The sequence below is a fragment of the Melozone crissalis genome, unplaced genomic scaffold (genome assembly GCF_028551555.1).
Source record: "Melozone crissalis strain CALT ecotype California unplaced genomic scaffold, PUWL_Pcris_2 ptg000061l_1, whole genome shotgun sequence".
NCBI lineage: Eukaryota > Metazoa > Chordata > Aves > Passeriformes > Passerellidae > Melozone > Melozone crissalis.
The window spans coordinates 18,217,394-18,243,947 of NW_026535839.1; the positions used below are offsets into that span (position 1 = coordinate 18,217,394).

Consider the following 26,554-nt stretch of genomic DNA (forward strand, 5'->3'; position numbering starts at 1 on the left):
CATGAGATAGAGCTTTCCTTGCAGTTATAACTTAGTTCTTACCTCCTGACATGATTCAATAAACTCATCTAGAGTTACAACTCCATCTTTGTTTTTATCCATTTTCTGTAAAATAAGATAATGTCAAAATTAGTTTACATTGGTAACACTATCGTTGCAGTACAGTATCTTAGTTGATGCAATCTGAATAAAGCTGGGCACTTAAGCTTAGCCCACAGACTAAGTGGCCAGTGGCCAGTGCTGGACTGGCCAGCTGCTAAGGACTTGTTTACTCTGGGATTTGGAGCACTTTTGAGGTCATCTCTAACTGCTTTCTTGACACACACCAGAACCTCTGTCGTTATTCCATCGTTTATTTATTCACTGCCTGACCGACCCACACCCACATTCCTGTCAGTCCTTAGGGCAACTCAGAGAAGCAGCACAGCAGGCCTGCAACACATGCAGAGGCTTCAGACTTACTGGACGTGGCACATCCCAAGGCAAAGGGTCAGGCTGAGAGACATGGGAGATACCTTTGGAGCCAGGAAATCAGCAGGCATTGCAGTGCTAGGCTGAGTGGCTGCTAGGGTTTATTTTGAAATATATAACAAGGTATGAGACTCAGCTTTACAGGAAAGTCTATCAGTGCCTAGTCTGAGTGTTAAGAAAAACCAATAAAAACCCAGATACCTGGAAAAACACTTCTACATGCTGCCTTGGTGCATCTTCCTTGAGCACTGGATACGTGTATTTTCCCATCATATCATAAATCGCCTTTACGATATCCATCATTTCCTGCCATGGCAGCATGCCAGCACAAACACAAAAAGGAAATTAAGAGAAATGAGGGCCCATTTCTGTCTTGCACTGCCCTATTCTTCACCCTCCTTCTCCTATGACAAACCAGCACCTGGAATGCCTGTGCATGTGCATGGAGACAGATGGACCAGACACACAAACATCCTACAGAAAGAATTGCTTCCTTCTGCCCCCACAGTGCCAAATGCTCCCAGTGCTCCCTCCCTTCCCCTCCCCTGGCCTGGCTCTGACACAGCAGGTGCTGGCAGCAAGGGCAGCCAACAGTGGCACCAACCCTGTCCCAAGGGCATCCTCCAGGGCCAGGGACCCTCACACTGGAACTGGTAATCCGGTCCCTCCCCACACCTTGCACAAATTGCCCCTCAGCTCCATCACTGGTGGCAGTAACTGCAAACCCTCCAGGGAGGCACAATGGGTTTGAGTGGACCAATTTGTATTTGACACATATTCAAGGTCACCATGCTCAAAACTAAGGCTTCCCATAACAGGAACAAGCAGTACCAGCTAAGAAGAATAAACCAGATGACAATGCAGGATTTGGTAGTGGTGCTGCTTCGGATGACCCCCACAGTATCTCCTTGTGCAGAAAGCAAGCCCTTGAGCCTCAGTCACAAAGTTCTGCCACCATCACCCTCCCCTTCACAAAGCTTATGTGGCTCAGAGGTGTAACCAACATTTTGCTCCTGGATAACACAATTCATTAAAGGTAATATAGGAAAATATGTCTAGAAAATAATTCAATAAGACCACTATGCATTTTGCTTCCACACAGACAAATGCATGAGTCCACTCTGATTTGTGTTTAATTAGCTGCATGTATAATTAATTGTGTTTTGCAACAAAACCAAATCAACTCTCCCAAAATCAACCATATTTGTCAGGAACAGCCTTACCTCCTTGTTTATATAGCCATCCTTATTTATGTCATACAGATTAAATGTCCATCTCAGCTTTTCATGAACAGTTCCCCGTAGCAGAATGGACAGTGCCATCACAAAATCCTGGTTTGGAGCAGTGAGAGAAGTGAGAATTCTCATAACATCATTTTCTAAGTCACCCTCTTCATACAATACCAGTCAAAAGATTTATCTTTTTAGGATGGAGCATATGCTTATCAAACTCTTCTGGCCTCCTTTTCCAGAAATGTGTCCTCTCTGACTGAACTCAATGGCTGAAGCATTCACAGAGATGTCTGGTCTTTAGGAGCACTGCCAGATGCTCTAGTGGCCTTTCTCCTCCCTGCTGCAGGGACCTGTCACTCAGATTGCCACCACCTGATTAAACACAGCTGGACTGTGCCTGTGGAAGTAGAAGCTGGTGCTTTCTAATCTCCTGACTGAGGTGCTGGCAAAGAAGAGAGAAAATCCCATCTGAGAGAGAAAATCCTTAACACAGGGAGCCCTAGATTTTGCTCTCCGAAAAAATCTACCAGACTTGACCAGATGTGATTCCCACCACTAATTACTCAGTGTGGGACACATTATTTTAATTGGTTTTCTTTGCTTCCAGTAAAGATACTGCTTCTGATAAGTGTGATTTATTAATTATACTGCACGGTGGCTCAGGCACTGAGAGTAGCATAGCCACAGGGGATTTTTAGCACAGGCAGAGCTTAAGGCTAACAGAGTTATACAGCTCCTGATAACTCATTTAATAGCTTTAGTCACCTCCATGAGCTCGGCATGGGGCAGTGCAGCACTGCTTAGATACCTCTGCTCCTTTTTGCCAAGCCTCTGAGGAATTTGAATTTGTTGATAAAAAAGGGCACAAAATTCTCATGTTTGACAACCATTTAGAGACAGATCTGCCAGGAATGAAAGGTCAGCACTTTCTAGGTTTGGAGGTTTTTTTGTTTGTTTGTTATTTTAACAGCATTTTCCCGTTCTCAGATTGTTTAGGTTTCTGAACACCTTCAACTACTGAGGAGCTGCCCCATGCAAACCTCTCACTGCAGCCCTTGCCACAGAGACACACAGATACAGATGGAAACATCCCCATTGTGCATTCAGTGAGCAGATACCTTTCCCAGCCTTACCTGGAAATCAATAGAGGTTTTGGACACTTTGACAGCAAAGGTAAGACTGCCTATGATTTGTAGTTTTATAGTTTTATAGTCTTCAAAACTATGAAGTTTATCCTCCAGAAGTCTATGATTTAATACATCCCTTTGCTGCACTCCTACAGCTATGGGCTGAGCATGAAGAGAGGTTGTTTGTGGCCACTGCAACAGGCCTTTTAGTTAAAGTGTGCATTTAGTTTCCAAGTACTTGACATGCTTGTTCAACACATCATGCAATGCAGAAGTATAAGATGCAAGTTTTCTGTGTCCCTCATCTCATTTCACATGGGACTCTCCTCAGCCACTCCTCTCCTTTGCACTTTCTCCCTCTGATCCCAACTAGCACAATCGAGATATTTCTTTACTGACATGGAACTGCATCTGCATAAACTAAAGTGAACCAGATTTCAAAACACTGACTGGCTTTAGACTGAAACCTCTAATCTTTAATCCAACATGTCCTAGTACTTTGCAATGAGGACTGCACAAAAAAGGTTAAAAACACAAAATTGAGAAAGTGGCATGGATGGAAGATGCAAAGAATCACCTCAAACTTCACGGAGCCATTCTGTGCAGTGTCGAAGGCATTGAAGAGGTAATGTGCATACATGCTGGCATCTGAAAGGCACAAAGGACAGGCACTCATCACACACTGATGGTTCTAAACAAGTCAGGAATTTGTTTTCCTTCTGTATGCAACTCAACCCTGACACATTGCCAGGTATTCTATGAACTATTAAATGTTACCATGGACTTGCAAAATCCTGGCACCCTCCCTTAAAACAGACTTGAAATGCAAAAGCTTTTATTACAGTAGAAACTATTTGGATTTTGGAGCATTACCTGAAAGAACAAGCAGGAAATTCCCATCAACCATGAGTGTGTCCGGTTCAAATGTGGGAAACACAGCAAAAACATTGAAGAGTGACTGCAATCTGCAACATCCTTTCTCTACCTTTTTGTTTTGTGGGAGACACAGCAGAGACTTCCCCAGGAAATGCCCAGCTTCAGAAGGGTCTTGCTCCAGTTACTTGAGTTTGACCCATGGCTGCTGGAGAGCAATCTCACTTAGAGGTATATTTTTGTCCTTTTGAATCTTAAACTGCTGGGTTTAGAAAATCATGACAGGAAATCATCAAGTTCATAATGAAATTTAATGCAAACCTTTTACAGATGTATGTCTTTCAGGTGCCATGGGTTGTAAAACATAAGCATAATGTGTTTTATTTTGACATTTAGTTGAAAAAACACTTGTTAATGACCTTCTTTAAGTAAATGTACATGCACACATACACCCTAGCAGAAAGGTTTTTGTTCCTCAAAGACTGTGTTCTGCAGCTGCTACAGAGTGGGATATTTTGGAAAGCCTCAAATACTTAATCTTGGCTAAAAGCCACTGAAATGACTAATTTCTTTCAATTTGTCAACAGCATCCCCACAAAACATATCCAATTAGAATATATACATTCTTGATGTTTTTAAAAGGCAAGAACATGTATTATTTGAGAGATTTCATACAATACCTTAATATGCCTATTCATGACATGGTCCTGTCTTAGTCACATAAACACCAAAAATTATCATTTCAGGTATCCAGGAGTTTACTTATTAACTAAAAACTGCTTTAAGAATTTTAAGGAGGTTTGAATAATTTTCAGGCCAAAAAGAAGTCTGAGACCCTCCTGTGCTAGACACTACATGCCCAGCAGTTCAACAGCCGGGAAGCAGAGCCACACACAGGGGAAGCAATTCCCCTTTCTGCCAACAGAAAGTCAGAACAGAACAAAACACCAACCCCCAGTTTCTATTTTGGACCTGGGGAATGCAGAGCTGACATTGAGAGGCAATATTTATGGGGGTTTTTCTATGTGAAATAACTTCAAAGGCCTAAAATTTTATTCCCTTGATGTTTGTGTTTCTGTCTAAAACCCCTCAAAGCTTCAGCTTGATTCCCATTTCTCGCACAGATGATCTGCAGCAGTTTTGCAGCCAGCTGGCATTAGGCAATGTTAAGGCTTCAAGAATCCTGACAGGCACAAATCACTCCACTTACCTCCATGAGGAAAAAATTGTGCATAGATCTGTTTAAATGTTTCTTCATTAACAACCCCACTGGGACATTCCTGTTGGAAAACAAAAGGAAAAAAAGAGAGAGAGAGAATCAAGAAAAACACAGGTTTGTAAAGGTTCATTTGCAAACTCTACAAGCCCAAAGAGAGCAATGAAACAAATCACCTTCCTGTTCTCACAGTGTTTTGCATGCACAGGCCAGGCTGTGCAGCTGGAGAAATTAAAGTAATTCAGATTGCAGTTTCCTCCTAAGCATCTCACAAAGCTGGCTCACCATTATTAACATTTCTAACTGTGTTTTCAGCAGTTTCATTGCTGTTTCTTAATCCTCAGCAGCAGACTGTAGCCAGGTGAACAATCCATAGCACACTAGTAAGTCCTTACAAACAAACCTCAATAATAAATACACCCCCACCAGCTCAGTGCTGCTCTAACATACATTACAGAGCCTTGGGCACTGCTACCTATCCATGTGATGTTTTCAGTTAGAGAGAATACTTCCCAGTTGATGGCATTATTCCTCAAATTTGCCTATCAACCAATTTTAAAAATTAAACCAATAAAATAACCACATGACTCCACCTTTTTCACAGAGCACAGAATTATGGACACAGAAAAGTCAGCTTGCTCCCACACTGTGAGGCACGGATCAATAGAGACCCTGGGGTCGGTGTCCTGCTGCAGCACTGATCCCACTCAGCCATTCAATTCCCCAGGCTCTCATCGGGGAGGGAGGAGGGAGCAGGAGTGCTGTCCCTGCTGCTACAGGGGCTGGAGATGGATTCTCTGAGCAGGCTAAATCTCTCATAAACTCACACAACTGGCATGTATGGCCAGGCTTGATGCTTATACTGACTTGGGGGGCACACTTGGGATCAAGTTCCTCTGTTCCTGGAACTACACTCACGCCATGCATCCTTCTCTGGTCAGGCTGTGACCCCTGCCTCACTTCAACACAGGTGCTTCAGCCAGGAAACTTCACAAAATATAAATAACAGTTTGAACAAGGAGCCACCAGCTTTCCATTCTTGGAACCTGACTCCTACTGCTTTGCCTGACAGTCCTGAACTGCTGTTTAGACAGAGACAGCAAAAAGTCAATCAGACAACTTTTCTATGTGCCACTTGTGATTTCGTAGGCTGCAAGATTTCTAGTTAGATGACTATTCTCAAACTGTTCCAAAGCTCCTCATAAAACATCTGTTGCCTGGTTTCCTTATCACAGGAAAAGTGGTTACTTTTTAATCTGTAAAGCAAAAGTCATCAAAGGAAGATAACTAAATAGAAGCTAATAGCTACCATAAGAGATTCTCCCAAATATTTCCTAAACATACATGTTTTCTGAAGCTTGTAAGCTAACATACATTAAATAAATCATCTGATATTTATTTATGATATCTTTTAATCATTGATCAGGCTCAGAACCATATCCACAGCCACTCTTGGGTAGCAGTGTTCTCCTTGGTCACTGAGCTGCTGTTACTACAAGATTGCACAGGGCCCTTGCAGAGTACTTCTCTAAACTGTCATTCTTTTTAAAACCAAGCCTGGCACAATTGGCCCATCCTTCCAGCACAGTGCTACATCAAGATTTATTTCCTTCTCTCCTTGTGATAAGACAACTGCTGCATTCTCTAAGAACCACAACTTCACCTGCTGAGAGATGGTTTGCAGTTGAGGGACTGATCATTCTTTTCTCTGTGTTTCCCACAAGTGCAGAGTCCCTGAGGCCCCTTCCCTCTGTTTATTGCCAGAGGTGTGCACGTGGCTGCTGCTGCTGCCCGTGCTCTCCCACAGGGCCAAGGGCTACCCTGGCAGTTGGGCCATTGGCCTGCTTAATTTTCTGAATTTCTACATGATCCTTATTGCTTCTGATGCTCCATCTGGAAGCCAAATGAAAGTTTGCATCACAGCTCTAGGAGTGCTGGGGAGAGGCAGTGCTGACATTGATCAGCCCATTTAGCTCTCTATAACTGGATTGCTTTCAGACACATATGCTACTACCAATTTATTTGCAGTTAATTGATCACTATTTTTGTTTTATAAGAGCCAAATTATGCTCCAGAGGCTTCATTAGTGCTACAGTACTACTTAATTCTGCTGACTCGAAAGAAATCTCGCTTGTGACACAGAGCAGGTGAGCTTAGTGTCAATTAAAATTCCACTGAAGTTAATAAAGATTCACTCATTCAAGAAAAAATCCTTGTCGGTAAGGAGAACACAGTCCTTCATTGTAGTATTCATAAGGCTTTCCTTTGAAAGCAGGGCTTTAGGTTAACCCTTCTCATTTCCTTAAACTAATAATTTTTTTAAATGCCAAACAGTGAACATTTTTTTTTGTATTGCCATCAAGCACAGAACAAATCCCTCATTTTCCCAGGGCTGACTATCAAGCTCTGGCAGCACAAGCTGTGCATCTGAACTTACCCTCTTCTTTTAAATCACTATACCACAAAGGAGCTGAACCCATGTATAAACCAAACACACCAACCCACAAAACCAAAAGGAAAATAAAACATAAATAAAGCAGTTGCATTTGTCCTCTGCTGGAATCAGAAATAAACTTCACTGATTGCTTTCAGAGCTGTGCAAAGCAGAGATGCAGGGACCACAGGGGAGCAAAGCATGCCCTGCCTTTCAGACCCTCCTGAGTTCAGCTGGCCAGAACATGAGGATGAGCACCCAGGGCCACCTTTTGCTAAATTAATAAGTTAGCTGACCACAGACAAAGGCACAATCCAGATTTGCATCTCTAAGCACTCACACATTCCATGTAGTTTGTTGCTCTATGTTCTCCCACTTTGGAGATGTTTTGGGGATTATTAAAGTATGAGAACATTTCTCCCTTGCTTGTACTGCTCACTTTAACCTCCATAATCCTGCCTTTTTTTACAATTACATCTCATACTACCCTATGTTACAGATTTGCTAAAATACACACACTAAAGCAAGGCAAGGATGTCTCCAGCAGCCCCTCAGTCATTTGGGCTGTCTGTTTCCTGATTCAGTATTGAGAAATTATCCCTTGCAGCTAACAAGCATTTCCCCTAAAAGAACAAACCCCCACACTGAGCAAAAAACCTCACAAAACCTCCAGTTCTTTTAAATCCATGTACTCGATTCCAAAGAATGCAAGCCATGAAACATGGCCTAAGTGGAAGATCCTGAATTACCAAATTCAAATCTCTGTATAGCTGGTCACTTCATTAGACATCAATTTATCAATTTTAATAATAAAAATACTTCCTTGTTCTCCTCCCTGCAAGTCCATGACTGGCCACCAAACTTTACTCCTCTGGGGGGCAGAAGCTCTCTTCTAATTCCAGCCTATGCCTGTTCACAGCCATTCTGTTCCTGTGCCAATTTTGCTGTTTAGCTCAAACAATTCTGGTGCTTTCGTAGACAGAAGGCATCACATTTTCTTTTGTTAAGTTGTACCAAGGCAAGACCCACCAAAGGCTCTGATGGGTTTGCTTGTAACCTTGCTTTTTTAGAATCCCAACCAAAGAGATGGGACCAACCACCTCATGTTAGTCTGGCTTCAGTCTTACCACAGCTAACAGAGAGGTGCCAAGGAGACCATTCACATAATGCAGAATCCTGTGGGCAGAGGCAGCTGCTAGGTAAATGTGAACTGTTGGTCCTGCAACCAAGAGATGCTGGAGGGTGGCACACTCTCACAACTGGAAAAGCAAGCTGAAGGCAGACAGAGGGAACATTTGGCCAGGCAGCAATGATACACGCCTGGTTAGCATGCTTGGCTTCTCTGGAGATGAATTTATTGGCATCCTCTGTCACTGTGGGGCAAAACCACCAGACCAGACCAGTGACATCCTCAGTAAAGACTGAGATAATGTGGAGGGGGAGGCGGGAACAGAATTCAGAGACACAGAAAGAACAGGTTTAAAGGTACTGAGAATTAGGACACTGGTCAGACAAGCACTAGTCAGAGGCCAGCCCAGGCTGTGCTAGCTGCCTTTGGTGGAACATCATCCCTGCTCCTGTGCACTAAATCCTCTGCAGCCAGGACCTCCATCCCTCTGTCCCCTACACGAGTTCCTGCAAATTGCTCTGTGATTATCCAGGTATTGCCTTGTGATTAAACAGGACCTGTGCAATAATCACTGAGAACAAGCAGTGAGTATAAGCCAGGGAGGAAAATTACTGTATTCCCACAGGGATTTTGAATCTCCAGATGGCACTGTAACATCATCCCAAGGAACAGACTGTTTGGTACAATAGCAAATAGGGTAACAGATGAGCCAGTTTGCCTCTTGAGCATAATTACCCACCTCATTGAAACCAGGATTTGCAGGCTACCAGTGTTAAAGCTGTACTTCCATGTCAATTTAAACCTTACATATGAAACTTTGTGTATATTGTACGCAGATCAGCTGGATAAAACCAGCCTGCTTTGTCCTAATATCCAGATATAAACCAAGACCTTGCCACCACTGCCAATTAATACCAAGACCTTCAGTGATATCCTAGGTTTAGGTCACAAGTTAAATGCCCTTGTCTGCCACTACTGCCCTGGGAGGTAATGTGTCTGTAGTGCAAAGTGCTGGCAGAATTCAAAAAGGCTGGGGGTAAATGTCCTGTGTGCTGAGAGTGCTCCAGGTCTGCCTCACGGGTTTGCATCTGCAGTTGCAAATCCCCCCAGCACAGGGCAGAGCTCTCCCACGCAGGATTCCCACCTGACAGTGACACAGAAGGCACGGTAAGATCTTAGCAAAACTGGGTTTAACCTCACTCTGTAAGCAGTCACATCATATCAAGGTGTTAACCTGCCAAGTTCTGTCTCAAAAGCCATGTGATTTCCTGCTGGCTGGCAAAAGCATAAAGAGGTACCAGCGTTCAGTTAGGCAACTTCACACATGAAATGACCTCCTGTGTGCAGCAAAGCTGCAGAAATATGCCACACACACTAAAAAAAATACAGAAAGCTGAGCTGTGCTTTGGCCCACTTAGGTGAGCAGAGAAATGAAGGGTGAAACCAACAGACTCCTTGGAAAAGTCAAATAAACACTGGAAATGTGATTTGATCAAATTTCAAAAATCTGTAAATAATAAAGGCCCTTGTCAAAGTCCCACAGGTTCCTCAGAACTGCCTGTATTTAAGGCAGCCCAGCTTTCTTTTGACAAGTTTTTACCCAATAGACTTGACTGAGAAACTACAGCATTTTGCTGTAATGGTTTCTAAATGCTGGAGCTGTCCTGCAAGAGAATATAAAAACAATTCTGTGTTTATTGAGCCAGTTTGATTCTGACCTGTTAATCATCATTAAAACATCAGCTGGCACAAACCACCTGGGTGACTAAATCCTGACCCTCAGGCAAACATGTAATGAGTACTCATTCTTCAAGGTGCATAAAGCATCTGCTCCATGCAGCCTCCACATTCCCCATCCATCTCTGCTGACTGTGAGGAGCCCTGAGAGGCAGCAGCAGAGCCAGGCTGAGGCTGGGGCTGCAGGCTCAGGGCTGGAACGGGGCTCACAGCCTGGGCACGGAGTGCTCTGCACACCCAGGCACACAGCTGGCACTGCTGCCTGCTTGCCCAGCTGTCTGCAGCCTCCCCCTGCTCTCCTCAGCCTTAACACACACCCAACTTCTGGTTTCTCTTTAGCTCCTGCCACTCCAGCCTTATTCCCTGCTTATGCAGGACCTTAAAGTCCTACAGTGCTCTTCTACAAGAGCAAGATTTCTGCAGCTAGAGAAGGGATGAAATGTCCATCCTGGGCTCGTAATCACAAGTGAACAGTACCACTCATATTTGAACATGAAGAGATGAAAACAAGGTTTAAATAAGTAGCCATAAAAACATTTTCAGGTTATCTTCAAGTACTGGCACAGCTGAGGAAATTGAAGTGTGCTTGCTGACATTTGGGGAACAAGTTTAATGAGACCATTATGTGCTGAATATTCATCCAAACCCGGTTTTAGGCAGATTGCAGTGTCATAAATATTAGATGGAGAGGCAGATTGTGCTCATTTTCTGTGGTAAGGGAGATCTTATACAAAACTACTAATGCTTAGCAGGGGAATAATACATAATCAAGCTGAGCAGTTGAGGCTGGTGAGGACATACATATTAGACTCTGTTCATTGCAGTACTGTTCTTACATTTTTAAATCCTCTGTAAAGAACTTGAAGTTCTCTTTTAGTGAAATTGGTTTGTGCTTCAAGCTGTTCCAGTCCCTCGGGTCTATGGCACACTGTCGTCATTTCTAATTCATCTTCAATTTTATCTGAAAGAGAAGACAGGAAAATATTTATTTTGGTTGTTACCCTTGCTCTTTTAACATGATGGATAGGACAGACTGGATTTCAAGAGCAATAGATCAAAAAGAAACCACCAACAGGACTGATCTGTGTAACTGTTTTTAACCTCTTGAAAGCAAAATAAAAGCCACAGGAGTAAGGCAATAGCTCATGTTTCTTCCTGGGCTGCCAATTAGCTGCCCATTCACAGAGCCAAAATGGTGCTGAGAGCAGCAGGATGGCAGCAGACACTGCTCCAAAAGCAGCCACAGGCATTTCATAGTAAATATTGAGACAGCGTGGAGGAAGGGCACTTCTGAAGTACTGGCTGTAGCTTTCTAGCTGTGCAAATATACCAGGGAGAGCAGACACGCTCAGGGATATCAGACAACGACCTTACACTGGGGTTAAACACCGAGGGAATCTCCTCTGTGTGCTAACCAAAAAGCTTGCTCTAGAGACATTGAAGATCACTTTAGTCCTAGGAGAAATTCAAATTTTGTCCACAGTTGCAGAATCTGGAATTAATTCAGCCAGGATTTAGAAGGACTTTTTTGGAGAAAGGGATAAAAATGAAAAACACTTCTATGCATTTTATTCAAGAGAGTGTTCTTCTACAAGGAAGAAAGATACTATCACACCCTGATTTAACATAACCTCACTTTATTTTTGATGCATGTTTCCCCCTGCCAAGCCCATCCCCCAGCAGTGCATGAAATACCCAAATACATAGATATTTAGTGTCCATCAGTTTGAGATTCTCTAAACTTCAAAGACCAGATCCAGCCTTCAGCTGACCTGAAAATCCAATCCATACCCAAAAGCTGCTTGGCATAAAAGCAAACACTCCCCTTATTGTCAAAAACTGCACAATTCATATCTTGTAAAAACGTTTTAGGTTATTTGGCTCAAGCATAATATAGTCATTTCTGTTGCAAGCCAACAATTTAAATGGAAATTTGCAAGGAAACGGAGTTACTCTGAATAGAGGAAAGGCATAAATTCAGAGCAGACTAGCTTAGTGAAAGAACAGCACAGACCAGCCCAAAGGTGTATTTCATAAGCTAATTAATTTTGCAGAGATACACACACACACACATACATATACACATATTAAATTGATCATTGTTAAGGAGGGCACATGTCAGTAAATGCTAATGTTTAATTAACATTGGTTCATTTTGTCAGTATTAAGAAACTGGTTCAAAATATTGGTGACTTCAGCCATGCTCTTAATCCACCACATCTGCAACATCTCAGTCAGCATCTGTAGGCTTGAACAGATAAAATGTGTTCCTGAATCCTGTTCGGAAGGTGCCTTGCACAGCAGGGCAGGAGGTGAGAGGCTGTAAGAGCAAGGAACAGGAGCAGAGTATCAGCTGTTCAGGATAAGGGAAAAGGGACTCAGGGCTGGCAAGGGGCCCAAAGAAGCCTGAAGTACACACCTTGCCCACACAGAGGGAAAATGAAGAGTCTAGAAATTACAGCTCCTGTCAGAAGAAAGGAAATGTAAAAGGATGTCTGCTACAGGAAAAAGTAATTTGAAATAAGGGGGGAAAGCCATTTTCTTTGCAAGAGAATTCATGACACAAAACGAAGGAATGTAGAAGCTGTAAAGAGAGAAAATTGTGGGGAAGAAATTCTTTAAAATGAGGGATGAGAAATGAGTGGTTGAAAAAAGGAGAGAAAAATCCACCTCAATAGTCCTCACCCTCCACAAAGATTTGGGTTTTTTTGTTTCCTTTCCGTGCTCGCTCTCAAGTCAGCTCTTTTCAACCTGTTTCTTCCACCTATACATTAACCACAGGAACTTCAGTGGCAAACCAGGAGATTGGCACTTCCTCCTCTGCCCTCATTTTTATCACGGGCATTGTATTTCCTTTTATTTGCATTTTCATTATCATCCTGGCTCAGTCCCTCCAGCTCTTCAGAGGTGTCACTATGAAATATGAGCTCTTGCATTTATTACAACTACAGTTTTATTAAACTGAAGTTCACTGAGGGTGGTGAGTGCAAGCAGAAGTGTATATACATAAACATATGCAAATTTAAACTTCTGATAGGAATGGTGTTAAGATATTTTATCTAATACCACATTCTTCCTCAGTTTTGCCTTGTTTACAGTTTTCTCCTGAGAGATTCAAGCGTAGGAAACAACCTTGCTGCTGTTTTAAAGTTAATTTTCTTCTTCAATTCATTGATGCATGAACAGACCTTGGGACCAACTGCACACACAGTGAGGGGCGAGTGTGGTCACCTCCCGGCTCAGTGACACCTGTACCTGCCTGGTTCTTACACCATCCCTGTCCTTTCCAAGCTGGCAGGAAGGACATCCCTGTGCTGCTGGTGGAGACACACACTCAGGGGCTGGACACCATCCAGCTGCTCAGTGAGAGCTTGAACTTTAGCAAAGCTGGTTTTTTTTTCTTTTTTTTTTGGGTTTTCCGTGTTCAGTAATCAGGGGGAAGTAGTAAATAATGCAGAAGGCTTCTTCTGCTTACAGGTACTGATAAATGGTAATTTATTCTTTTTCTGTTTTTATTTCCAACACTTGTTGAAATCATCCCAGGATGAATCCCTTCCACACCAGATGGCTGCAGTGAGTTTTGTCCTAGGCTGAGGATTGTTTAGCTGGTACAGAGCATTCACTTGGTGTTTTCCTTACAATGTGTTTTAAAATGGAAGAGTGGGATGTGGTATTTCTTGAGTTTGGATTTATTTCTGCCCATACTTTTGTGGCTGCTTTAATAGCAGGGTATGAGGTCTGCATCTGGTAGAATCACCTGCAGTAATCTTACTCTACTGTAGGCCCAGGTTAAAATAATCACTTAGGTTTGTATTTTTTGTGCAAAATAGCATCTGTATTTGCTTAGCCCATAGGATATGCACATTTCCTTTCATAATGGAAACCAAACAGTGACTTCACTTTACAAAGAAAAATAATCTTGACACACTTGCAGGTACATGCATATTTTAGATTGTTGCTAATGAAAGAGACTTTTTTCATTTCACTGTTCCCTGCTCAAGAGCACAGAGTGAATTTTCCTTAAGGAAAATCAGTGTTTAAACAGAATACGCTTTAGAAGTTACTTAATGATCCTTGCTTTATTCATCCTTTCATATTTGTTCCAATTTTACCTTTTGTTATCTTTAATTTGGGAAGTTCCACACTCTGCATTTCAGACAACGGTTTGCATTGGAAGGGACCTTGGAGATCATCTAGTTCCAACCCCCTGCCACAGGCCGGGACACCTTCCACCAACCCAAGGCCAATCTGTGCTCCATAAAACAATGGTGTGTTGTTCCTCAGCTGCTGCCTGGCTCCGGGAGCGAGCAGCTGCCATCCTGAGCCTGCCCATCCCTGCTGGTGCCCTCAGCTGCCCCAGTACCCCCGGACCGTGCCAGGGCTGGGGCGCTGGGCCCGCGCTCAGGGCAAACAAGCCCCAAACAGCCCCTGGCATCTTCCTCAGCTGCAATCCTGCAGCATCTCCTGCCCACGCCCTGCCAAATGAGCCACAGTGACGTCTCATACAGTGCTGGGCTGGCCAAGGACAACCCAGAGCCTAAAACAGTTTAAACGATGACTTTAATAAAGATGTAAATGACGCTGTCCCCTGCATCTGAAGGCTGCGAGGTGAAAATGCAGAACACCAGTCTCCATGGTTCATGGGAGGACTTTGAAAACAAGTTGCTTATAATAAATTCACTTTTTGTTAAGGAAAACAGTCAAGGCATAAAGTGCAGTTAATGTGCCCAGTGTTAATTGTAAAACTGACAGGCGTTAGATGAAATGGGTAATTTTACAAATACAGCTGAAGGGGATTAAATTATGTGCAAGAATTATTAGACTGCATCTTACTTTTATTAAAAAAAAAAAAGCAGCTATATTTTAGGAGCAAGGACCTGAACAAAAAATTAACTCTAGTTTACCCACGATATACTTGAAATTCATCTCCAGACAGAATGTGCTCTTGGGCAGGTCGCGCAGAAAACAGGTCTTCCCCGTGGGAGATCAATTGCAAATATTTGGAAATTTCATGAGGAAAAATAACTCCAGGCCTGAGTGTACAGGTGCTCACTGGGGCAGGAGCTGGGCGAGAGCTTTGGGGTGTCCCTGGGACCCCGAGCCCCCGATGCCCGGCCCCGCTGCCCGGCAGCTCATTCCTGGCTGTGCCGCGCGCTGGCCCCGGGCACTGTCCCGGCCCTGGGGCCACCCCGACCCGCCTGGCACAGCCCGCACAGGGACAGGAGCTCACACCCAGCTGAGATCCCGAAAACCGGCAAGGAAAATCTGCTCATGGCAAGCAGCAGTGAAAAAATGGAACAGAGGTACCTACTGATGTATCAAATGGTAAACGCAACTAAAGTTGAACACCCATTATTACTATTTAAAATAATTATTAACATTATACTGCCTGGCTGGAGAGATCAGTTTCCAAAAGGGACTCTCTCCAGGCAATAAACCAAAAAGAGAGTGTTGTCTCCATATCCAATCCCTTTTTTCTGATAAGACTTTTTGACTCCTTCAGGTCTATTTTGAGTTAGATTTGATGGCCCTTGATGGCCCACAAATTCTGGCCCCCTAAACCAGAATATTCTGTGATTTTCACCACTAAACCAGCAACATCAAATTAATTTCACAAACAGCCAAGCCTAGGAGGCTGGTTCTGCCCGTGTGAACCTGCAACACCACCACTTGCTGAGAGAAGATACCTGAAAACCCATCAGTGTATAAAATTCTAAGATAAAAATAGCTAATAATACAAAATATAATTAGTAAAAAATAGATTTTTTAAATTTCTTGCCTAATCCTTACAATCATCTGCTCACAAGGTATAAATAATGTCCTCTGCCTCTCCTTAAATTAGTTTCACAGCTGTACACAGGGATGCAAAATCAACTTTATTCTCCAAAAAAGGAGGCACCAGAATTTTGAGGTACCTCCCAAATGCTTTTTGGCACACAGCTAAGATCAGGTACCATGGCTTGAACATGAAATATGCAATGTCAAATTTGGATTCAGACGTTTTGCAGACACTGTATGAAGTTCACCTGTCATTAGAACTGTTTTTGTTGTGACCATTCCCAGAGGAGGAGATGCAACATGTCCTTGCAGTGCACACAAAGGATATGCAGGCAGGAGCCACTGGCCTTAAACTGGTTTCCCCAGGTGGGAAATGCAGGTTGAGCTGGAACCAAGGCAGGATTATCATTCCAAAGCAGCAAGGGAAAAGAAAAACCATGATGCATCAAACATGATGCATTTTTAGAAGAACTATCAGAAACTCTTCAGAGCGCACTTCATTAAATAGTCGTAAGAGACTTCTGAATTATGAATTAGGTAAGTAAAACTATTTTTTTTCCTTCTATGGAATAGGTAATTTATCAAAAAACCACCTCTGATGAGCCCAGAAAATGCATTACAAATAAACTTATTATCTCTGTGAATTATTGTTGTTGATGGTTTTTTTGGTCATTAAAAAGCAAATCAGACACTTCAAGTCCTTGATTTATGACTTCACCAATTTCCATTTAGACTGGTTTGCTCTAGCTTTGAGTTAGGAAACAGGTTTTGGAAGAACAATAATCAATGAATATATATAATAGAGTGAAATCAAGCAATCAAAAATATTAATTAGTTCAGTGCCTAATTCAAGTACCTTTTATCCCTGAGCTATCATGGGGAAAATAGACCTTTGTATTTATATTCATGCAGGTTTTAACTGCAATGTAAAACCTAAGGCTTTTTGCCCCTCTTAGAGGCACCTTTTTTTGAGCAGGCAGGATTACACATACTTGGCACTGGCTGCAGACTTGACAAGAGAACATATAAAAACATTCAGAAAAAGGTGAACAGGTACAGGGTTTGGCACAGAGAAGGTGAACAGGTACTCAGTTAGGCACAAACACAAATTAAACCACATAAACTCCTTGTAAGTGCACTCTCAATCATGTCTAGTGTTTAACGGCACAATTGCAGCGGATCACAAAGCTGTAGCCTCCCCTGAGATTTTAGTTTGTATTGGGACATTTCACCTGGAGACAGAGAAGTTTGTGCATTGTGTGCATTCCCTTTGCACGGAGGGCCTGGCCTGTGCCCTCCCCAAGGCACCCTGAGCGGGGGACACCAAACGCAGATCTGGGGAGGTGCAGGAGCATCCTGCAGGAGCAACCTGTCCCATGTGGGGACAGCCAGAGCACTTTCAAATTTTATTCCTTGCAAATGTTCACGTGACTATGATAGATCCAGAAGCCATCTTCCCCCTGCACCATGTTTGTGGTCAGTTTGTCAAAGTCTACTGACAGCACAGCAGCTCTTTGCAGCTTTCTCTCTCCCAAGTTATCCAGTTACTTAAAATTTTACTTCTTCACTGGGGCATTATTCAGCAAATGAGCAGAGCTGTAATACATCCATGCTCATAACCTACACTGGAATTCTGCACAACACCAATTTCATGCTAAGAATCTTTAAAAAACAATTAGCTGTTTTTTCTACTTTGACCTTAAATGTCAATTTATGATCAGTTTGTTTGGAATTTGTGGTTGTTGTTTTTTAAATGAAGCTTCGGTTAGGGTTTTTAAAACAGAAATATTTATTTTCCCAAGCTGTAAACATGTGGGTTTGCTCACATTTATTAAGGAAATTTGTGTGTGTGTTAGCATACATTCCTGTCCCAGACTGCAGGGCAAGATGTATTCTATTTGCCATCTGTATGGCAGTTGTCTTCTGTTAAATGGACAGTTTCCTTTATCTCTTCCACACCCAATTCTTCCTCCGAGGGGAACATCTGCTGATAATGGGCCATTGAATGTCACTGCATGGCTGATGAGAACCACAGCATCCCGCTGGGAGATGCTCTGGTCAGAGGGCGGAGCCAAGCATTCCTACCCAGATATAATCTGGAGATTCTGGAACACTAGCACAGCTTTTCTCTACTGGATTTCCCAGAGGAACAGCTGCCTCTTCCACTGGATCTTCAGAGGAAGACTGCACCTCTCTACAGGATCCTTGCTACAACAGAACCACACCAGGACTGCAGCCACAATTCCAACTGGACCGCTACCAACACCCTGACCCACAGGGTGTCAGCCTGTGTTCTGATTCTGTCAGTGTTGTTTGGTTTACTGCATTGTTTATTTTATCTTTTCATTTTCTTCCCTAATAAAGAACTGTTATTTCCTGCTCCCATATTTTTGCCTGAGAGCCCCTTAATTTAAAATTCATAGAAATTCAGAGGGAGGGGGTTTACATTCTCCATTTTGGGGAGGCTTCTGCCTTCCTTAGCAGACACCTGTCTTTCCAAACCAAGACAGCTCCCTTTCAGAAACTGCAGTGTATGAAACAGAACTTGCCATAGAAATATAAAGCAACAGTGTGAATGTGAAGAAATTTTCCTCTTAGAACAGGTGGACCACTGCATTATGGCAATTCACCTGTGTAAAGACTAGAAAAAGAACAAATTGGTTTGGTCCAGTCAGAATTGAGGACAGAAACACCACCATAAATGAGCACTCTGCATATCCCATCCAAATGAGCTAGTACTTCCCAGAAGATCACTTTCCCGCTTCACAGAACTGTTCAAGTTGAACAGATTGCTCTAAAATGGGAAGCATAATTAAGCAGAACACAAGTACCAATTAAGCTCTATTTGCAAAGAAGAAACTGCGAAAGAAGTATCATTCCAATACAGATCCAGATGTTTCAGTAAGAGAAAATGTCCTTAGATGTGTGTGGTGCTGTGAGCAAGCTCTCTGCTGACACATGGTGCACGCCCGGCGGGCTGGGGACAGCTCAGGGCCACCCGTGGGGCACAGACTGCTCTGGATGGGCTTGTATGGGCAGCACCCTCACTTCGGGCATTTCAATGGATCCTGATCTCGGGCAAACAATAGTGCCTGGATGTCTTCATAAAAACATTTATGTCCCAGTGTTTGGTTGCCAAGAAGCAGAACCAGAAGGGAGGCTTCAGGACATTAAGACAAAAGGACAGTGCCTGAACCCCACTACAGCCGATGTTCCTTTAAGTACAGACTACATACTTGTTCCCGACTCAGATGAAGCTGCTTTTGGTACCTGTACTCAGATTCTCCTCCAACAGATTATTTTGAATGCAGAATAATTCAGGTACTGATACATACACAAACACACCACTGCCCAGGGTGAGAGCATGTTCTTGCTGAAGCTTTTCATCCAAATAAATGTCAGTTCCTGATGGCAATTAAAAAAAATAGAAAACCTCATCCAATACACTATATTCTTAGGCATTAGTAAAATTCCAGTGTGAAAGCAGCAAGTTATTTCAAGATTTCCAACAGTTTCTTATGAGGAATTCCTCTTCTCTTTCCCGAGGGCCTACCTAGCTTGTGGTGCTGTTTCAGCCAACTGCTTCCCCATCCTTCACCCCTGGGGTTATTCCCTTAAGAAGGGAGTGAGTGGTCAGAAGGGAATGAATAGTTCACCTGTCCTGAACACTCTGCTATCAGCATTGCTGTTGTTACTGTTTGTTTTCTTATTTCATTGCTATTTCTAGTGAACTGTTCTTATCTCAATCCATTAGCTTTACCTTTCTGTCTCCAATTCTCTTCTCCATCCCACTGGAGGGGGGAGAGAGAAAGCGAATGAGGGGCACATGGTCTGAGGTGTTTCACTGGCAGCATCAGAGAAACTGTGCAACTGGGTGAAACTGAGACCTCCCTGAACTCCTGTGCAAGAGCCAAACCACCAGCTGGCTGCTCCAGCCAGGCAGCAAAGCAAACAGGCAGGGAGCTGAAAGCCCAGCACACAAGACAGAAGAGTTTCAGGAAACAGACGGTAGCTTAACAATTTCCTAAACTTGGCCCGGTTAGTGGTGCTGGGAACCTTACAACTTTGTTCCTGTGGCAGAAGGTTATTTGGGACAAGCACAAAACTTCCTTCCACTTTTCTCTGTCCTTATTCTGCTTCTCCTGGAAGGCCTATAGGGACAACCACTGTAAGATACTTAGTAGGATGTAAATGCAACCAACTACACACTTGGTGAGTTGCTGTGAAGCCAAAATATTTAGTTATTTAAAACTTTACCATTCTCTGGATTAGAAGATTTAGATTCTACTATTCTGTCTAAGGATCTTTCTGCTTCCAAAACTCAGTAATTTTCTAACTAGGAAAGGAAGGCCGTGAGGTTTAGATCTTCCCAGGCTGGGGTCCGGCTTTGATCAGTCCCCTAACAACATTGGCAAATTCAGAGATCTGGTCTGTTTTCGAAATACCACCAACAGAGAGTAATTTGAGACTAATAAACACCAATGCTTGTAAACACTGGAGGTGTTCTGGCTGACAATGTTTGAGGACTTCTGTGGGCAGAAAACAAATACACAATTAGGAACATGACCAGTGCCAGAATGCAGCTTATTAAATTTTCATGCTGACTCTGATTATTTTCATTTAGCAGCACAGATGTTAAACCAGAACGAGGAGACAGAGTGCCCATGAGTACTGGGAAATGGCTGGCAATACGAGCAAGATTTGGAAAAGAGTCATTAGAGCAGATGTTGCACACATGTGCGCTGATCGCTCTTGCAAGTCAGTTGATTTTAAAGAAGCCACGAAAACATTTGACTATATTAGGTTTCATAATTCTAATTGTTTCATTCTGTTTTCAGGAAGTCACGTAGCAGCTCTAACGCAATCTATAGGAGTGTCATGGTTTGGAATGGGAGGAAATTCAGGGAAGTGATGCAAAGATTTTTTGTTTAACTGAAAGTCTATTGAACCACTGAGAAGCTGGACATGCCTCTGTGAAAGACGCATGTTAAGGACAAAAAAAGCCAGGAACTCTCTTTTCTGGTCGGCAAAGAGGTAACAGGCCCCAGCGCTGGCCCCCGTCTCGCTGCGGGCTGTGTCCCTTCCCCCTCCCCAGGCCATCCGCTGCCCCCATCAGCCCCGTTCTGGCCAGGCTGGGCCCCAGCAGCTGCTGGGCAGGAATGGGGGGAGGCTGCTGAGCCCCGGCCGGAGCAGAGCTGGCCGCGACTCTGAAGATCTTGGCGTCAGAGCCCTTCCCCCAGCGCGGCTGAGACCAAAGGCAGCCCTGCATCCTGCAGCCCATGACGTGTGGCCCTGCGGCTGGAAGTGAACACAGAGAAAACCAAAGATCAACCATGAGATCGATCCTGACACAGCCCAGGCGCAGCTCCCGCCACGAGATACCGGCGGCAGGTATGCCCCAGGCGTGATGCTCAGTGCTTCAGTCCTCACTGGAATCAGAGAAAGGAACAAGATGCAAGCATGTAAAGAAACAACATGAAAACATCGAGGTTAGTGAGGAAGAAGTTAAGTCTCAGATGGGAGGGAGGAGAAGATGCCTTGATCTTCAGGCTGAAATCCTCTTGTAAGCTATGGAGAAAAGATTTTTTTCTCCCCCCTATAACGCATGAAACTATGGGGAGATGAAAGTGTTCGAACTGATATCGAGCAAAGGCCTCCATGTTAAAGTAAGCTGATGTTAAAGTAGCTGTGATCCCCTAAGCAGTTTGAACTGAGAAAGAGAGAAGGGTGCCTTCTCACATGCCCCCAGGAGAAGAAGATTTCTGTTCCCAGGGATGAAGATTATTTTAGAGATAGATAAAGAGAACTTTTGTCTTTGAACAGCTCATCTTTAAAACAATACCCCATAAGTCAACATGGCCCATCAACAAGCTGTGGGAAGGCTTGTGGAAATGGGAAGTATTTCACGATGGCAGGGTTCCCCAGACAGCTGCTAGTCCTGATGAAATTGAGAGCCATGAGAGAACTGGTTTTTTTCTCTTGTGGAGAAGTCTCCATAACCTTAACAAGAAGTACTTCTCTCCCTAAGTGAACTGAAGAAAGACTATTTTAGAGGTGGTAAACTGACTGGAAATTTTAGGTTTGGTTTCTTAACAGTGGAAAAGGTTGTGAGGGGAGGAGAAGTGTTCTAAAGGGTTTGTTTTGATTCTCACTACTTTTTTTCTTTTAGTCACTATTAATAAAATTTTCTTTTTACTCTCTTAAAGTTTTACGCCTGCTTTGTCTTTCTTCTAATCCTATCTCACAGCAGAAAGTGAGTGCCTTGGTGATTGGCCAACACTGAAATCCCCCACACTCCTTTGTGCATTGACTCGGAAATTTTAAAATTGGGGAAATCTTAAATTGGCGAACCAAAACCATCACACGAAGGAAATCTGCCAAAGAGCAAGAGGCACAAGGAACAGGTCCAGATGAATGTGCCATCATGGATAAGCTCATCTCAGAGCTGAACCTTGCACAGAAGAGCCCTTTGGCTCTTTCTCTTTTGCTCTGGGCTCTGATATCTGCATGGGGACCACCAAAGAGAAAAGGCAACCAAGGCCCACAACCCGTGATAGGAACTTCTGGTCTAGGATCAACGTAGGGAAGCCTGACCAGGTGCAGGTGCACAGTCCTAATTATTTTAGGGAGCAAGAAATACTTAGCTAGAAATATTTTAAATGGTGCATGTGAAGAATAAAGAAGAAAAATTTCCTTTTCAGAATGCTTCAGATTTCATCTTGCAATGTCAATACTCCTTTTATTCATCTACATAAAATTTAATTAAGTTTTGGCCTAGTCCCAGAATAACAGGACAATGGAGAGCTAGAGCACTGTACATGCAGACACACAAAGGCAGTCTCTGTGAGTTTCTGTGCCAGGTCCTGCCCTGGCACCTGGGAGCCTTCAAGCCTTCACTCCAGTCCTGAGGTGTGGGCACAGGGCACTCCTGCCCCTCCAGCCCTAGGACAGGTCTGGCAGCTTCACCTTCACTACAGAACCTTTTGTGCCTAAACCTGTGAGAAATGATGCTCACTTTTAAAATTTCAAAGGTTTATTAAACTTTAACAAAATATAACAAAGGACCAAATAAGGAAAAATTACAGCGCTGGGAGCGTGGAACTAAACCACCATGTGCTCACCCACAAAATGCATGCTCTGCCTTTTATGCCTATGGTGTTGTGCCAGGTAACCCTGACCCCTCCCAAAGTCTGCCAATTAACTCTTCTCTGCCGTCCATTGGTGGAGACTGCTTCCTTGCAACTTCATTGGAGGGCAGGTGTTGCCATGCTTGCCCTCCCCCAAATGCCCATGCAAGGGGCACAGGTACCCTAAATGCCCCAAGCAAGGGGCTCAGGTACCCACCTGCTCTCCCCCAAATGCCCCATGCAAGGGGCACAGGTACCCACCTGCTCTCCCCCAAATGCCCCATGCAAGGGGTACAGGTACCCACCTGCTCTCCCCCAAATGCCCATGCAAGGGGCACAGGTACCCCAAATGCCCCATGCAAGGGGCACAGGTACCCACCTGCCCTCCCTCCACATGTCCTGACTACCATGGCCGTCCCTTGGCAATCGTACAGGGGGAAAGGGGATTATGGAGAGAACAGAGGACATCCAAACAACAAAGCACAGTAACATAACTATCCAGCAATAAAACTTCTTAGCATACACATAATATGCATCCCATAATTGCGAGAGCCAACCATCGCATTACTCATCCATAACAAACCCCAGTGCTCTCAGGTGCACTCAGCTCCAGCAGCCCCTCGCACCAGGCGTGGTGACAGACCCCACCACTGCCACTGCCACTGCCACTGCCACCCATGGGCACACGGCTGCAGCAGGGAGCCAGGGACTGCCAGCACTGCTGTCGGGAAGGGTGGTACACATAAAAAGGACAAATTAAATGTTTTACTCTTTCAACTGTGTGAAACTTCCTTTTAAGAGAGAAAGAATTAATTTATGACTTAATTAAGATACATTAAGATTAATTAGGACTTAATTAAGATACATTTGGATACGCATCCTCAATTCAAGGTTCCCATGTGTGGGTTTAAGAATTGCAGAAGAGGGCTTAAAGTAATGTTAATTATATTCCATTTATATCAACTATTTATATAGCTATCCCTTTCCAATTATAAGCATGTCTAACTCAATTCCTTCAAGAAAAGCAGCCTTATCCTGAAATTCTTGAGGATCCTCTTCAGTCAAAAGAAATCTCTCCCCCTAGAACCATAAATTTATCAAGCCAAGTGAAATTATTCCAGATTTCAAAACATGACACTTTCAGATAGCTTTCCTGTGGTTCTTGAATGCTTCTGAAAACACAGAGACAACCATGAAAGCACAGTCAGGTCTGTATCTAGATGAGTGATGCTTCATGTCCGTGAGAATGTGTTCAGCATCAACAGGGGAAGCTGGAGCGCAACTCTCATTTTAAGGCTTACTAGTAACAGTGTGTCCATGATGCTTTGGCAAATCAGTGTAAAAGATGAGCAATTTTTAAGATTTCACCAGAGTGAAGCCACCTCAGACGCTGCCCTGGGGTTGGTGGAAGGACAGGTCTTCAAAACCCTGATGGTCGTTTCCAGAGTTCACACAGTCAGCTTCAGGTCACACACCTCTCGTTGGTTCCCCTCAGTGCCGCCTTTCCTTCCCTCCCTCCTCCTGCAGGGAGAGGAGAATCTCCTGCCCTTGCTTCACCTGCTCTCAGGACACTGAGGCTGGCACTGCTCACAGGAGCTCACTGCAGCAATGGGAACAGAAACCACAGCTGACTGCTCCTCACAGGCCAAATGAAAAATTACTAAACACATCTGTCTGCAAGATTTCAAACACCTTTTGTGTAATGATGATCTAAGTTATCTTTAATGGTCCAAGCAAAAAAACCCCTATTTTTTAACCTGGTCATATCTCTTTAAAGTGAATGCTGTTTTCACACTATTTAACTTCTATGATTTAAACATGTGTGTCAAGCGGGAAAAACTCCACACTTATTTTCCTTTCTGCTGCAATAAGAAACCACATCTATTTCATATAAAATTTACCACCATTATTTATTAGCAGGCAGAAAGCTTCTGGGTATAATAAAAATTTGGTACATAAAGCTGCAGCTTGCCTGAGGAGAGGGGGAATTAACTGTAATAAAACTCATTTAAAGAGCCTCATAGTATCACTTCAGAAATAAGAAAAAGAAGGAGAGAGAAGCAAGAAGAAAAACAAAGATTTTTTTGGTAAACCACAAAATATTTTCTGTTCTTTCTGCTAAATTCTCATATGAAAAGACAAGTTTTCCTCTCATGGCTACATTTAAGAGCATACATGGAAGGAATATTTTCTTTTCCACATTTGCTAACATTTTATCTCTTGACAGACAACAAAGATGTCTGATAATTTCTTCCTGAGTATCAGATTATTACATTCCTATTTTAGAGACTTTTGATAGCCACCACACACAAGGAAAGGGTCAGCTCTTTAAGCACACCCAACCTTGTGGTTACATGTTGAGGCCAGCTTGCACAGCTTCACTCAGGAAAATAATTCCAGAAATACCTAGAAATGCACTTGTAACACAATGGCAGGACTGAAGAGACAAAAGACAGAACTCAGGGAGACGTTCAGGACTTGTGTATTCCAGACTGCACACTGGGACAGCACACGGGGACATCCGTCTTGCCTGGCTGAGCGAAGCAGGCAGGGATGCCAATTTCTTTAGTAAGGTATTATCCTTACCATGTGCATTTTCTATTAGATATTGGCTGCATTTCCCACTATTTGAAAGAAAAAGAAATATTCTTCCTGTGAAAATGAAATCCCTTCAGATTATACTTCAGAATTCTCTTTCAGTCTTCAGGAGGTTGGGTTGGTTTTTTATTACCTTTATTACCTACTCTCTTCTAAACAAAGTAACCTTCATGGAACTGATGTACAATTCTGCCTGAATCCCTCGTCATCCAACAGCTGCTCCTTTCCAAAGTACATCAGAGGAAAGTCTTGTAAGGGAAGAGACAATAAACAGTAAGAGAACAGAAAGGTACTCGTCAGGTGCAGAGAGTTTGGTCTGTAACAATCGATCACAGACACTCCAACATCTATCAAGCAGCCCGACAGCTGATTCAGGAGCATCGGGGGATCTCTACCCTCCACAGCAAACACTTCCGTGGTTATAAATGAAGAATAACTTTGACAGCTACAAGCTCTACAAGGACAAACTCAGCTTCAGTGATGCTGCCATTCAGTTTAGAACATGTTGAGCATGTATTTTTCTTGAATCATATTAGCTTTTCCTTAAAACCAAGCCCTGCCTCGCAGGTAGTAAAGCTTGCACCCTTCTCCCCTCTAGCTGCCTGATGCCTCTAGCCCTGCTGCAGCTGGATGGGATGTGCATCCCCATGGATGAGGGCAGCACTCAGCACCCCATCCTGGCTCAGGCAGCTGCACTCCTGACATGCACGGCCACCCCCAGCCCGAGAGCGTGCAAGGTACTCCACAGTCTCTCCTGCAGCTCTAGAAAATGGGTAAAACATAAGCTCCTCCTCTTCAGAAATATGTTAGATCAGTTTTCATCAGTGCATTT

The 26,554-nt window shown here is 43.4% G+C and overlaps 1 protein-coding gene across 2 annotated transcripts in view; it reads right to left on the reverse strand.

The window, feature by feature from the left end:
* The window catches only part of LOC128944414 (Kv channel-interacting protein 1), a 167,728-nt gene that overhangs the window by 4,770 nt on the left and 136,404 nt on the right, over positions 1–26,554 (reverse strand). For both annotated transcript variants that reach the window (XM_054287644.1, XM_054287643.1), the window contains 6 exons: positions 11,056–11,180; positions 4,914–4,983; positions 3,408–3,478; positions 1,695–1,802; positions 673–777; positions 43–105 (listed from right to left, as the gene is read on the reverse strand). In XM_054287644.1, the coding sequence (XP_054143619.1) occupies positions 43–105; positions 673–777; positions 1,695–1,802; positions 3,408–3,478; positions 4,914–4,983; positions 11,056–11,157 (519 nt within the window). In that variant the 5' untranslated portion in view covers positions 11,158–11,180. The remainder of the gene's footprint in view (positions 1–42; positions 106–672; positions 778–1,694; positions 1,803–3,407; positions 3,479–4,913; positions 4,984–11,055; positions 11,181–26,554) is intronic.